Genomic DNA, 13,877 nt, shown 5'->3' with positions numbered 1-13,877 from the left:
GATTTCTGAGTTCGAGGCCAGCCTGGTCTACAGAGTGAGTTCCAGGACAGCGGGAGCTATACAGAGAAACCTTGTCTCAAAAAAAGATAGTGGCTGAACCTGTAAGGAAAGGAGACATGTATAGGGAGAGACCCAGCTCATGCCAGTCCACTACCTGACCTGCCTGCTCTTCCAGGGTGGAGATCTGCCCAGTGTGGAAGAGGTAGAGGTGCCTGCTCCACCCTTGCTGCTGCAGTGGGTCAAGACTGATCAGGCCCTCCTCATGCTGTTTAGTGATGGCACTGTCCAGGTAGGAGCCCACCCTGCGTTTTGGGGGAAAGTCTGGGATCCCAGGGTTCTAGGAAGGAATGTGGATCAGTGTTCTCTTCTGTGTACAGGTGAACTTCTACGGGGACCACACGAAGCTGATCCTCAGTGGCTGGGAGCCTCTCCTGGTGACCTTTGTGGCCCGAAATCGCAGTGCTTGTACTTACCTCGCTTCCCACCTCCGGCAGCTGGGCTGCTCCCCAGACTTGCGGCAGCGACTGCGCTACGCTCTGCGCCTGCTCAGGGACCGAAGCCCTGCTTAGGTGCCAGCTTGGAGAGAGCATGCTGTGATCCAGACCGCGGGCCTGGGCCTGAAAGGCTCGGGGCCTTGCCTTTGTGGCCCTTCCTGTCCCTTTGGTGCCTCACTGGGGGCTCCTGGCTGAATCCCCCCAGGGAATCAGGGACCAGCTTTACTACAGTTGGGGATGGCCTGCCCTCCCTGAATCTTACCCTTCTCTCTGAGATAAACCTGAGCCTTAGCTCCCAGCTAGGGGGCATTATTTATGGACCACTTTTATTTATTAACAGACATTTATTTATTGGGATGTGAGCCCCAGGGGGGCCTCCTCCTGGGATAATAAACCGTTTTTTCAGAACTCAAAGGCATTATCATTCCCAGTAGACCGCGTGGACGGTAGCCACAGCAAATAGAGATGTGTTGGTGAAGGTGGCAGAGGCCAGTCCATCATGCACCGCATCCCAGAGTGCTCGGCTGACCACGTGCACACCCTGTCCCTCACGTGGCCCCAGCACCACGTTGCACACCAATTTGTAGCGGGGTAGGTTGAGCTCCCTCATTCGCATGTGTATCTGTTCACACAGCGCTTGCACCAGTTTCCCTGCCTCAGAACCGGAGTAGCACACGTCGCTCAGTTGCGCAGTCAGTGCTGCCTCCAGGGCACGCTGGGCACTTGTAACTTCCCAGTGTTCCCCGGGCGCTGGTTCTAAGCGGTATGAGGGTGCCATCCTACGGGGAAGCATCAAGGGCAGCCCAGAAAAACTAACTCGTGAACCTAGAGGGGGCATTGGGCCCAATGATGGTCGTCGACCTCCAAGACCCACTAAGGGTCCCGCCAGTGAGTTGCGGCGCGAAAAGGATGGGTGTAGGCCCGGCAGGGAGCCACGACGAGAGGCTGGGCCTGGGCCTATAGCTCGGGTTTCATCAATGCTGGGCAGATGACTTCCAGGTTTCCCTAAGGGTAATTTCAGAGCCAGGTCTTTGTTAGTCTCCTCCTCCTGGCGTCTGGATGGCAGGGTCCTGCAAGCCATGGGGTTTCCTGCTGGAAGATCCATACTTAGGAGTGGCCCTCACTGGCTGAGATCACCCTACACACAGCCTCTTGCTCAGTGAAGTAGAGACTTCTCTTTTTGAGTGTGTGCTCACACATCTTCCTGTGTGTTTGAAACAAGGTCTCATATGGCCTCTAATCCTCTCCTTCCTTCCTTCCTTCCTTCCTTTCTTTTTTTCTTTCTCAAAACAATGTTTCCCTTTGTAGTCTTGGCTGTCCTGGAACTGGCTTTGTAGACCAAGCTAGCCTCAAACTCATCAAGATCCATTTGTTTTCTGTTTCCTGAGTGCTGGGTTCAAAGGCTGTCCTTTTCCCACACCCCGTCAACTCTTAAGTAGCTGAGGCTGGCCTTGAACTCCATCCCCCTGCCTCCAGCTCCTGACTGATGGGATTATAGGCATGCATGACGACATTCATTGCCTCCCTAGTAGACTATAGGCATATATACCATGTCTAGCCAATTCATAGCCCTATCTTACCTGTATGTTTGAAACAAGTAGGTCAGATTGGGGCTGTGTGGCTACTACTAGGTGCTTAGAGCCGGTTAAGAGCTGTGAGGGATACAAGCAAGGGAAGGGGCTGCTTAGTCTATGATCGTGGAACCTCTGCCCAGAGTTCCTTTCCCTTGGTCACAGGAGGCTTCCTGGGTAAGCACTAAATCCACTTCCCCTTTCCCCTCCCACTTGACTTCATTAGCAGAATGGGGACATGAAGCCTGGTTTCTGGGTTTCTTCAATAGCCAGAAGGGAGAAACCCAACTCCATCACTCCCACAGATCTCTGTGGCCTCAGAAGTATAGAACTTAATCATCTTCCCTGCTCTGTGTATGGTGGGACTTTTCTCCCCCTCGGCCGGCTGCATCTGGAGGCAGGAGCCATGTGAAGCAACGTCCATCCTCCTGCTTAGGTCTCTAACTCCATCAGGATCACCTATGGGACGGGTGCCCTCCTCTCCTGAAACTCCCTCAGGCATCTGACTCACCTGCAGCCTTTGGCCTCCAAGCTCTGCTGGCCCCACAGTCCTCACTGAGCTGGCCCGACAGGCTTGTGTTGTGCAGTTACCATGGAGCTCCTGTGGCAAGCACCTCTCCCTCCCAGAACTCCTTCCTCTGGCCAAACTCTGGAATAACCTAAGTGTACTGCTATGGGCACCTGCAGAGGGGAGGGCGCCCTGAGTCACTAGGAAGAGGGTCCATGGGGGCTTGGAGTTCAAGGACATCACAGACTAAGGGGGACGGTGCAGAGAGGTGCACTGCTCAGAAAAGCCCTCCTTTCTCCCTTTCTTCCTTCCTTCCTTTCTTTCTTTCTTTTTAAAAAATTTATTTTATGTATATGAGTACACACTGTAGCTGTACAGATAGTTGTGAGCCTTCATCTGGTTGTTTGGGAATTGACTTTTAGGACCTCTGCTCACTTCAGTCAGCCCCGCTCACTCAGTCCCTGCTTGCTCTGGCCCAAAGATTTAATATTATAAATAAATACACTGTAGCTGTCTTCAGATGCACCAGAAGAGGGTGTCAGATCTCATTACGGATGGTTGTGAACCACCATATGGTTGCTGGGATTTGAACTCAGGACCTTCAGAAGAGCAGTCGGTGCTCTTACCCACGCTGAACCATCTCACCAGCCCAAAGTCCTTGTTTCTGAGCCATATGCATTCATGAAGATTCATATGAATCTTTCCCTGCTCCTTCACCATTAGCCTCCTCAAATTCTCAGGTCCATGAGAGGGGAAACCCACCAGGGGACCACTGGATCTGGCCCAGCCATCTGTGAACAAGTCACAGGGGCCTGGGATATGCTAAAACCTTGAGACTGCGGGGGCGGCTTCTTAGGAATCCAGTATCTGGGCTCACAGGAAAGAGTACGTCATGGTTCAACATTCTCCCCATCAGCCTCAACAAGGACAAACATTTCCGCTTCAGGGCAGAGCTAGGGTGGGGCTTGGATGACTTCCTTAGTTCAGAACTATGTGCTGAGGGGAGGCCTATTGGCTCAGCTGGAAAGACCCAGGCCTGGCATAGCCGTGACTCAGTGATTCTAAGTCCGGTTTCTTAACCTTTGCTGACCTCCTCATGTGCCCTGGGACCTGTAGCTAGCACTTCTTTCCCTAAGGTGACTGCTTTTCAGGGATGCCAGAGGCTGTGCTGCTCCTGTTAGAACTGACACCTTACCTCTCTGGAAGGCACGGGGCTGCCCCCTCCCAGGCAAGCTAAGTCTGAGCCTTGAAAGCCACACTTAGGGGTGAGAATTTTCCCTGATGAGGTGAGGTCTCAGGTCTTTCTAAAATACAGCCGTGAGAAGGGGTTAGAAAAGCAGAGGCCTTGGATTCTGAACTCAGTGTAGGCAAGGGGCCAGCCAGCACTAGGACCCTCAGACTCATCTTAGGGCCCTTCTACTGCTGAATTTTTTTTTTTTTCCTCCTAGGCATATAGGGAGATGGGCGGGGCCTCCTCAGGCTCAGCTCCAGTTTCTATGGAAACCCACAGGCTTCCCACCCAGCCGCTGCCTGGGCAGACTCCCAAATTGGGCCTCATCCACCACCAGCTTCTCTCGGGATCATAGGCCTTTCTAGCCTCAGCTTCTTCCCTGGGTCCTGTCTGTATCTATATCCCTTTCCTGAACCTCAGGCCTTCTTTAGGGACCTGGGCCTCTTTTCTCCTACATTTTAGCTCCTCAGCAAACAGGCCTCTAGCTCCTGACCTCCCTCTCAGGTCTCTCAGGACTTTCTTGGCCTTGCTGGGCCTTCTAGGTTGTTCCACCCTTTGACTTGCTGCCCACTCCACATATGGAGAACCCAGGATTGGTGGTGCGTGGGCAGGCTGCACCCTTTACCACAGCACTTCGAAGCCTGGTCAACAACCCCCGGTACAGGTGAGGCCGTGGCCCCCTGGTGGGTTTTTCCTAGCTGGCTCTCTTGGGACTGTGAATTTGAGGTGAAAAGGCCCGGGAAAGAAACACTTGGCCTCCCTGGTGAACTCAGTCTGTGAGGAAGTGAGCTATAGAGGAAATTTACTGGCCTGTGTCCACACTGCTCTGGGAGTCAGAGGTGGGGGCAGTGGCAGATAAGAAGGGAGGGCAGCTGGGTGAACTCAGGCAATGCCTGAGTTGTCTGGCTTGAGGAAGGGTGGGTTCCTTCAACCCCTCAGCCCTGAAAGATGGGTTATGACTTGATGCACTCCCACTGAGCATTCGACCGAAGAGATAGAGGTACGGATGGCTCTAGGGAGTCATAAGAGGAACGGAGCCCAAACGATGGAGGCGGAGACCCAGACAGGAAGTAGTTCAAGGTTTCTGACTGCCCACTGCTTGCCCAAGAGGCTGGTGCTGTCTGAAACCAGGAATAGAGTTCACCGGGGGCAGGGCTGCTCATGGGAGACAAGAACACTGTTTCCCATCCCCACTCTCTCAGAGGCTGCACTGCTCCCCAGGGTTAGAAATGCCATACTTATTATTATTATTATTATTATTATTATTATTATTATTATTATTATTATTATTATTATTATTATTTTGAGGGCAGGGTGCCCCAGTCTAGCCTTAAAGTGGAACTGTAGGTAGGAGGCTTTGGAAGCAGAGGCTTTCTCTGCTGCTTCTACTCCCTCCCCCGCCCCCCACACCCCTATATTATGCAGAGGCCCAGAGGCTGGGGCCGGAAGTGATTGTGAAGATGGAAAATGTGGTCTCACCTCATGATGGTTCATCACTGCCATGTCTGTCTGCCGTCAGTGTGCTCTGTACCCCACATCCTCACATCCTCCTACAGGAAGAAGGGTAAAAATGCTGAGTTGGCATCTAGTGGAGGAGTCCCAAACTCAGACTGGGGAGACATCAATCTTGCTTGCACGCACTCTGGTACTCGCCCCCCCCTCCACCAACTCCCCTGAGATCCGCCATCATGGCTGAGAAGTCTGAGAGTCAAAGATAGAAAAGTCACCCAGTGGAACTGAGACCAGAGCTCAGGCTTGTGTCTTCCTGACGTAGGCTTTGACCTCACATACGAAGAAGTCCCAGTGTGACAGAGGGAAAGCCAACAGTGTGATCGAGGTCTGAGATCCCCTCCCCTGGCTCTTGGCCCTTCCTCTCTTTCCACAGTGATATTTGCTTTGTGGTTGGTCAAGAACGGCAAGAGATATTTGCCCACCGGTGCTTGTTGGCCTGTAGATGTAACTTCTTCCAGAGACTTTTGGGCCCTGGGGTACCTAGTCCTGTGGTACTAAGCACTGTGCCGGCCGAAGCCTTCTTAGCCGTGCTGGAGTTCCTGTATACCAACAGTGTCAAGCTGCACCGGTACTCTGTGAGCCTACCAAGCAGAGGTCTTCTGGGTGGGAGAAAGCTGAGGATGCTGGAGGCAGGAGTGTGCCCATTATGCTGTGGGTTGAGGGGCAGGGGGGGGGACTTCCTTCTGTTCCCTCAACCATTCCCACCCCCCAACACCCCACCCGTGCAGGTGCTGGAGGTGCTGACAGCCGCTGTAGAATATGGGCTGGAGGAACTTCGCGAGGTGGGTGTCTCAGGCAAGCCATCTTGTCTCCCCTGACAAGCCTTTCAGTTCACAGTGTCCTTCACACAGTCTGACCTTGTTCCATGGAGTATGATAGCTCTCTGTGTACACAGGATCTGTACATGTTCAGTGTTCTGAGTGAGCATGGGAAGTATTTATGGCTGGTTCTTCAGTACAAAGGTAAATTGGCTTTGGCCCATGATTGATTGGGAAGAGAGACATGAAAATACTTAACACGGGCTACACAGAGAAACCCTGTCTCCAAAAACAAAAAGAAAAAAAAAAGAAAAAGAAAATACTTGCGGGTGGTAGTGGGGCATGCCTTTAATCCCAGCACTTGGGAGGCACAGGCAGGCGGATTTCTAAGTTTGAGGCCAGCCTGGTCTACAGAGTGAGTTCCAGGACAGTCAGGGCTACTCAGAGAAACCCTGTCTCAAAAAAAAAAAAAAAAAAAAAAAAAAAAAAAAAAAAAAAAAACAACAACAAAATATTTACCATGTATAGAGCTTTATGCTTCTGGCTAGTACTCCCACCACTCTGAAGGCTGAGGAGGATGGCAAGTTTAAGGCCAGCCTGAACTCCCTAAGGAGTTCCAGGCTAGCCTGAGCTATAGAATGAGACTTAGTCTCAAAACCCTAGACTTAAAAGTAGGGGTCTAACTGTGATAGGCAAACAGCTGATGTTCGGAGAGAGATTCTTGGAGAAGGAAACCTTTGTGTCAGAGCTGGAAGAACAAATAGGGTTTTGTTCAGGAGTGAGAAGATGGCATTATAGTCACTGGACAGTCAAGGAACTTCTTAGCTATGTAGTGGACTGGGAACATGGGTGTGGGGTGAACTGGAAAGAGTACCAGGAAACTGGTTCACACAGGTGCTTCAAGAATTTGGGCTTTAGGCTGGGAGTGTAGGTCAATGGTAGAGCACTTGCCTGGTATGCTCTAGGCTCTGGGGTTTTTTTTGGGGGGGGGGCGTTTCGAGACAGGATTTCTCTGTATTGTCCTGGAACTCACTCTGTAGACTAGGCTGGCCTCGAACTCAGAAATCCACTTGCCTCTGCCTCCCAAATGCTGGGATTAAAGGCGTGCACCACCACCGCCTGGCCTAGGCTCTGGGTTTTAATTCCCAGCACTAGCCAGGTGTGGTGGTGGTATGTACCTGTATCTCCAGTACCCAGTAGGCAGAATAGAAAGGAGGATAATTCCAAGCTCATGGCCAACCTTGTCTACAGAGGTGAGTTCTAGGCCAGCCAGGGCTACACAGCAAGACCCTGTCTCAACTGTTCCTGCCCTGGACTTTTTGATGCCAGGTTAGTGGAGATTCATTGAAAATTTTGGCAAAGGAAAGGGACTGAGAGAAGAGGAAAAGGGAAGGGCCACTCAAATCAGTGCAGAAGTCGAGGGGGTGTGACCGAGACAGAAATGGCAGTCCACAAGAGGTGGGTGGCCTTTAGAAGGGGCAGCAGCCCTGCCCAGTGCTTTTTTGGAAGAGAGGGAGAATTTAAATTTCTGTTAAAAATAGAAGTGTCACCGGGTCAAGGAAGGGAACAGGGAGAGGAAGATGAGAGAAGAGACTGGAATTTTTGGATGGGTTTTACCAGAGACAAGTGTATCAGAGGGTGCTTTGCTGGCCTCCAGGCCCTCTGGGCTTGCTAAATTGCAGGTCTGAACAATTCCATCTGTTTCCCAAATTTGGGAGCTCAAGATGGTGCTGGGGCTGCTGGGAGTCTGAATGAGTCACTGCTCCAAGCTTCATTGCTTCTGGGCTAGGACTTGGAGTCTTGAAACAGGGACACAGCCACACAGTGCACTTTCATTTCTGTCCCAGCTATGCCTGGAGTTTGTGGTGAAGGTCCTGGACGTGGAGCTGGTTTGTGAGGCTCTGCAGGTGAGTATTGTTGAGCGGACCTGTGGATGAATCTCATATGTAGAATGCAATCCTCTAATTGCCTACAGAATGGCCTCCAGTGTCAAAAGCGTGTGTGCTCAAAGATGCTTATGAAAGAAATTCTGTGCCCAGGTCTGTAGGGAATAGAGTACATCAATAAGGTCATATGTAGGAGGAATAGACAAAGGGGGAAGAAAAGTAGGCATGGTGACACACATTTTCTATTTTTATTTTTTAATTTTAATTTTTTTTTTTTTTTTTGGTTTTTTGAGACAGGGTTTCTCTGTGTAGCCCTGGCTGTCCTGGAATTCACTCTGTAGACCAGGCTGGCCTCGAACTCAGGAATCCACCTGTCTCTGCCTCCTACGTGCTGGGATTAAAGGCATGCTCCACCACTGCCTGGCTGGTGACACACACCTTTAATTCCAGTACATGGAAAGCAAAAGCAGCTGGATCAGAGTTCGAGACCAGCCAGGGCTACACAGTGATCTATTAAGAGTGGGAAATACAGGGTGGTGGTGGCACATGCCTTTAATATCAGCACTTGGGTGGCAGAGACAGGCAGATTTCTGAGTTAGAGGCCAGTCTGATCTACAGAGTGAGTTCCAGAAAAATAAAAAAATAAATTAAAAAAATTTAAAAAAAGTGGGAAATGAGGCTGGAAGATGGTGTTGCAAGCCTTTAATCCCAGTACTTGGAGGCAGAGGCAGGTGGATTTCTAAGTTCAAGGCCAGCTTGGTCTACAGAGTGAGTTCCATGACCACCAGGGCTCCATGGAGAAACCACGTCTTGAAAACAAGACCACAAACCCCACAAAAACAGTGGGAAACAGTTCTAAACAAGGATAGGAGGAAGGTGGAATGTGGAGTTTAGAAGCCAAGCTTGGGCTCAAAGATGGAGTTTGTAAGGCAAGAACAGTCTCTTTTACCATACACCTATGTGATGTGCATGGGGCACTGCACTTTGCCCAGGTCTAACTTCATGAGACACTGCAGGTGCTGTTAACCTGTTTAGATTGTGCTCAAGCTTATGGAAATACCCTGTGTGCAGATCTGGGTTCTCTGGCCTCTTCAGCCTCTAGCCTAACCATACTCTGCTCTCAGGTTGCTGTAACCTTTGGCCTGGGGCCACTGCAGCAGCGGTGCATAGCCTTCATAGAGGCTCACAGCCAGGTACAAACAGCCCCCCATCCTTTACTTGTAGCCCCCCATGCCATTTTTTCTCTGCCCTGACCGTTACATCGGCCCATAGGAGGCGCTCCGCACCCGTGGCTTCCTGGAGCTGTCCGCCACCGCGCTGCTGCCCGTGCTACGCAGTGACAAGCTCTGCGTGGACGAGGCTGAGCTGGTCCAGGCAGCCCGAAGCTGGGCACGCGTGGGCGCCGTGAGTGGGACCTGGGAGAGGGCAAGGACGCCGAAGTGGCGCGGGCCTTAGGAACCGTGCAAGCGGGCGGCGGGGCACATGCTCAAGGCTCGCTTCCACAGGCGGTGTTGGAGCAACCCGTGGCCGAGGTGGCAGCTCCAGTGGTTCGAGAGCTGAGACTGGCTTTGCTCGCCCCGGCGGAGCTAAGCGCCCTGGAAGAGCAGAACCGACGGGAGCCGCTCATCCCGGTGAGAACACGAGTAACCAAACTCAGATCCATCCTGCCACGTGGGGACGAGGAGCAAGGGCCGCAGGCCGGGGGCTTTGGTCTGCGTGGTGATCCGCTTTCCCCTACAGGTTGAGCAAATTGTGGAGGCATGGAAGTGCCACGCCCTACGGAGAGGAGATGCGGCCCGGAGCGCACCGTGCCGCCGACGGAGGGGCACTCTGCCCCGAGATCACCATCGCTTTCTGGACCTTCGTTTCAAATGACCCACTTCCAGACCTTTCGAGGAAGTTGACTACCTCCCAAACTACAGCTCCCGAGGTGCTCTGCGTTGGAGGTGGGCTTCCGCTCCCAGCAAGCTCAGCAGCCGGATTCGGGAAGACCGTTCTGCGTCTAGAGTACTTCCTAAAGTCTCCGCGGAGGTGTAGGGATTGTGTAATGGGCCCAAAGTTGGGGCTAGACTGTGTGTGGGCTTGGGTGATGTCCTGAGACCGGAAACGAGAGTAACCTTTGTTGCATGAGCTCACTTGGCGTCCTGCATGTCGGCCATTAGTCTGCGCCCCTCTACTCGGATGACGCTGTATCTATTTAGCTCATCCTCTTTTACAAATCAGCTTCCTGGCTCCAGTCTCAGAGCAGATTCGAGCTTCTCATCTTCTTTCCCAGCCCTGGAAATAGATAGCGTTTCTCTTTTCTGCGGGTCTGGAACCCGGACCTCATTCTTGCCTACCTCATGCCTTTTCTCCCTTCTAATATTATTTTCTAGTTGGTATAGTCTGAAGCCTATCTTTCGTCACATTCTGAGGTCTTTCCTGCCTTTACCCAGGCCAGTGCCCCTCCCTCCTTTCTCCCTCAGGGCATAATATCCATCCCTATGATGATGGTCCCATCGCTATGATTGTCAAGCTTTTCCTCCTGAGCCCGTTAACATCTATACTGCTTTCCAGGACAAGCTACAAAATTTACTTGAGATTTAGCAACCCTAAGCCGGGCAGTGGTGGCACGCGCCTTTAATCCGAGCCCTTGGGAGGCAGAGGCAGGTGGATTTCTGAGTTTGAGGCCAGCCTGGTCTACAGAGTGAGTTCCATAACAACCAGGGCTATCATGTCGAGAAACCCTGTCTCGAAAAACCAAAGAGAGAGGGGGAGGGGGAGGAGGAAAGAGAGATTTAGCAATCCTAAATTCTGCGTTTGGGAGTTACAGAATTATTGGGTGGTGGGGTGGGGTGTGAATGATCTCTAACTGTAACCCCAGCTGACCTAGTGCTATTTAGGACAGGCTAGCTTTGAGCTCACAGTGCTCTTCTGACTGCCTCTGCCTCCCTGGTAGAGATTAAAGGCATGTACTATTGCTCCTTGATAAATTAAAAACAAAAAAAGGTCGGGCAGTGGTGGCACGCGCCTTTAATCCCAGCACTTGGGAGGCAGAGGCAGGTGGATTTCTGAGTTCGAGGCCAGCCTGGTCTACAGAGTGAGTTCCAGGACAGCCAAGGCTACACGGAGAAACCCTGTCTCGGAAAAAAAAAAAAAAAAGAGTGGTGGTGAGACCAGAGAGAATGTGCATAAGCTAAAATCAGTTGCTGCTCCTGGAGAGAACCAGACTTCTGTTCCTAGCACCTAAGTCAGGTAGCTCCCAATCACCTCTAACTCAAATTCCAACTCCCAAGGGGGTGGTGTGTGTGTCTGATGGCTCTAGTCTCCATGGGTATCTGAATACCACATGGACGTATTCCCCCACCCCCATAGTTAAAAAAAAAATACAAATCTGAAAGAAAAGTGTTGACTCAAAACTATTTGTATGAAAGGTGAAAGATGTCGATGACAAGAAGAAAAAGCAGAGGGGCTGGAGAGATGGTTCAGCTGTTAAGAGCACTGACTGCTCTTCCAAAGGTCCTGAGTTCAATTCCCAGAAACCACATGGTGGCTCACAACCATGTGTAATGAGATCTGACACCCTCTTCTGGTGTGGCTGAAGAGACCAGTGGTGTACTTACATATAATAATAAATACATCTTTGGACTTGGAGCTAGTGGGGCTCAGAGCGAGTGTGACTCGGAGTGAGTGAGTACGGTGTCCTCATATACATAAAATAAATAAATCTTTAACCCGAAGAGAAGAAGAAGAGAAAGCAGAGTACAGGTGTGTCCTGCTACCAGCCTCCCAGAGCTTCAGCGCCTCACACAACGTAGATCAGATAGTTACGACATATTTGTGTGTGTCTCCAGCAAGTTGTTTCCTACAATCCTGGAAAAACATCCTCAGGGTTGGAACTCAAGCACAGTGTAAATGTCTTCTCTTGAGGTGCCATGGGTATGCAAATTAAAAGGGCTTGGACTGGTTTGGCAAATCAGCTTGGGGAATGACGGTAAGCAGAATTGACCAAGCGGAAGCCTGGATTACAGGCCACTTGTTCTCCCTGTTTCTCTGCCAATTGCTTGACAGGGACTTTGCTTTATCTTCCCTCCTGGGGTCTGGGTTTGGTAAATTCTGATGCTAGGGTTACTGTTTTCACAGAGGGGCAGAGCACCCTGTTTTAGACTGAACAGCACAGCACAGTACTTGGTAGCAGGACTACACAGGAGCCTTATTACTACCCCTCAGCTCTACCCCTTGGGCAGTTCTCATCCCTGATACATTTTTTTTTTCTTCTTGGCTTTTGAGACAGGGTCTCTCTGTTTAGCCCTGGTTGTTGAACTCACACACTGGTCTCAAACTCACAGCAATTCTCCAGCTTCAGCCCCCCGAGGATACCAGTTACATTACCAGTGTGAGCTGCTATACTCAGAAGCATCCTGTTCTCCTTGAAGGATGGCTTGGGGTTAGGACAAAGGAAAGTGAGGAAGAATCTATGTAGAGCCAGGCCATGCTGGTGGTAAACGCCTTTAGCCGGGGCACACAGGCAATAAAGGCAGTCAGATCTCTGAGTTCAAGACCAGCCTTGTATACAGAGTTCCAGGACACCCAAAGCTACAAAGAGAAGCCCTGTTTCAAAACCAACCGAACAAAAAAGAACCTAGGCAGAGGAAATGACAAGTTCAAAGTTATGGTGACACAAATATTAGTGAACTATTCTTGTCCAGAAAGTGTGGTGTGTTTTTGAAAGCTTGTGTTTGGCAGTGGAGGCTAGTCCTAGTGGAGCTTGGAAGGGGGTTGAGTTTAATCTAAGGAACAGGGAGCCATAAAAGGGTGCTAAGCCAGAGGGTAGAGTAGGGTTAGGTGCTTTGCTACGCAGGATGAGCTGACTTTACAAGTATGAGACTTCTCACCCTAGGCTAGATGAGGTCAGTGGCCAGGACTGACTGTGCCTGGGGGGTTCACCTCTGACTGGACCTGTTCAGTGATACCAATGACACCTTCATTCTTCAGGACTGCACTGCTCACACAATCAGGGTAAAAACTTTCAACACAGCTGTGAACAATGTTCCTGAAAGGAACCGCACCTCTGCAAGGCTGATTATGCGATCAGAACCTCATGATGTGGTGAGGTTGGAATGCTCTAAGTCTACAGCCATTTTCTCTTGGGACATCTTTGGCCCCCACAAGAGCCATTTATTGTCCTCTGAAGATGACACCATATCTTTGTGGCTATCAGGTAAATCTTTTGAAATGTAAACGTTCCTAGTTTCCAACCAACAAAAGGGCCAGGAACACTGCCAGCATCTGAGGTTGGAAGTGGTTCTCTTTGGTTTGTGGTAACCCTGGCCACCTAAAGTTACCATCAATGTGTCATAAAGATTTATTTTTCTAAAGATTTATTTATTTATTATATGTAAGTACACTGTAGCTGTCTTCAGGCACTCCAGAAGAGGGCTCAGATCTCATAATGGATGGTTGTGAGCCACCATGTGGTTGTGGGATTTGAACTCAGGACCTTTGAACGAGCAATCAGTGCTCTTAACCGTTGAGTCATCTCTCCAGCCTGATTTATTTATTTTCCTTTTGTTTTGTTTTGTTTTTCAAGACTGGTTTCTCTGTGTAGCTCTGGCTATCCTGAAACTCTGTAGCTCAGGATAGCCTAGAACTCACAGAGATCTGCCTGCCTCTGCCTACCGAGTGCTGGGATTAAAGGCATATGCTACTGCATCTGGCTTTTTATTTTTTAGAAGACAATTTTTATGTTGGTGAGATGGCTCAGTAGATCAAGGTGCTAACCTGAATTCAATCCATAGGCCCCACATGGTAGGAGAGCTGACTCTGACCTTCACACTAGAAACATAGCATGTACACACCCAACCAACACAGAGCAGTACACCATATGCCCACTCCAAACACCAAATAAAATGTAATAAAATAAAAAACAGACAGCATT

At 50.5% G+C, this 13,877-nt stretch overlaps 3 protein-coding genes across 6 annotated transcripts in view; 2 read left to right on the top strand and 1 right to left on the bottom strand.

The window, feature by feature from the left end:
* The window catches only part of Plk3 (polo like kinase 3), a 5,893-nt gene extending 4,991 nt beyond the window's left edge, over positions 1-902 (top strand). The window contains exons 14-15 of the mRNA XM_031378330.1: positions 176-289; positions 378-902. Coding sequence (XP_031234190.1) covers positions 176-289; positions 378-569 — 306 coding nt within the window. The 3' untranslated portion in view covers positions 570-902. The remainder of the gene's footprint in view (positions 1-175; positions 290-377) is intronic.
* On the bottom strand, positions 827-5,604 carry Tctex1d4 (Tctex1 domain containing 4). Of its 3 annotated transcripts, XM_031378334.1 has the most exons (4): positions 2,577-2,622; positions 2,350-2,456; positions 2,075-2,146; positions 827-1,586 (listed from the first exon to the last, which is right to left on the bottom strand). In XM_031378334.1, exon 4 carries the CDS (start codon positions 1,573-1,575, stop codon positions 916-918), a length of 660 nt encoding a protein of 219 aa, XP_031234194.1. In that variant the 5' UTR covers positions 1,576-1,586; positions 2,075-2,146; positions 2,350-2,456; positions 2,577-2,622; the 3' UTR covers positions 827-915. The 3 variants fall into 3 exon arrangements, with proteins under 3 accessions (XP_031234194.1, XP_031234196.1, XP_031234193.1); XM_031378336.1 differs by lacking the exons at positions 2,075-2,146; positions 2,350-2,456; positions 2,577-2,622 and adding exons at positions 5,284-5,354; positions 5,532-5,604 and having other exon boundaries at positions 835-1,583; XM_031378333.1 differs by lacking the exon at positions 2,350-2,456 and having other exon boundaries at positions 835-1,583; positions 2,577-2,599.
* Positions 4,096-10,341, top strand: Btbd19 (BTB domain containing 19). 2 transcript variants are annotated; one of them, XM_031378332.1, is made up of 8 exons: positions 4,096-4,468; positions 5,690-5,891; positions 6,045-6,098; positions 7,922-7,981; positions 9,085-9,153; positions 9,233-9,364; positions 9,466-9,591; positions 9,701-10,341. In XM_031378332.1, exons 1-8 carry the CDS (start codon positions 4,383-4,385, stop codon positions 9,833-9,835), a joined length of 864 nt encoding a protein of 287 aa, XP_031234192.1. In that variant the 5' UTR covers positions 4,096-4,382; the 3' UTR covers positions 9,836-10,341. The 2 variants fall into 2 exon arrangements, with proteins under 2 accessions (XP_031234192.1, XP_031234191.1); XM_031378331.1 differs by having other exon boundaries at positions 5,690-6,098.
* Positions 10,342-13,877: the final 3,536 nt, after the last annotated feature.

This window comes from Mastomys coucha, unplaced genomic scaffold, assembly GCF_008632895.1.
Source record: "Mastomys coucha isolate ucsf_1 unplaced genomic scaffold, UCSF_Mcou_1 pScaffold18, whole genome shotgun sequence".
NCBI lineage: Eukaryota > Metazoa > Chordata > Mammalia > Rodentia > Muridae > Mastomys > Mastomys coucha.
This window is presented reverse-complemented; position numbering and strand designations above follow the sequence as displayed.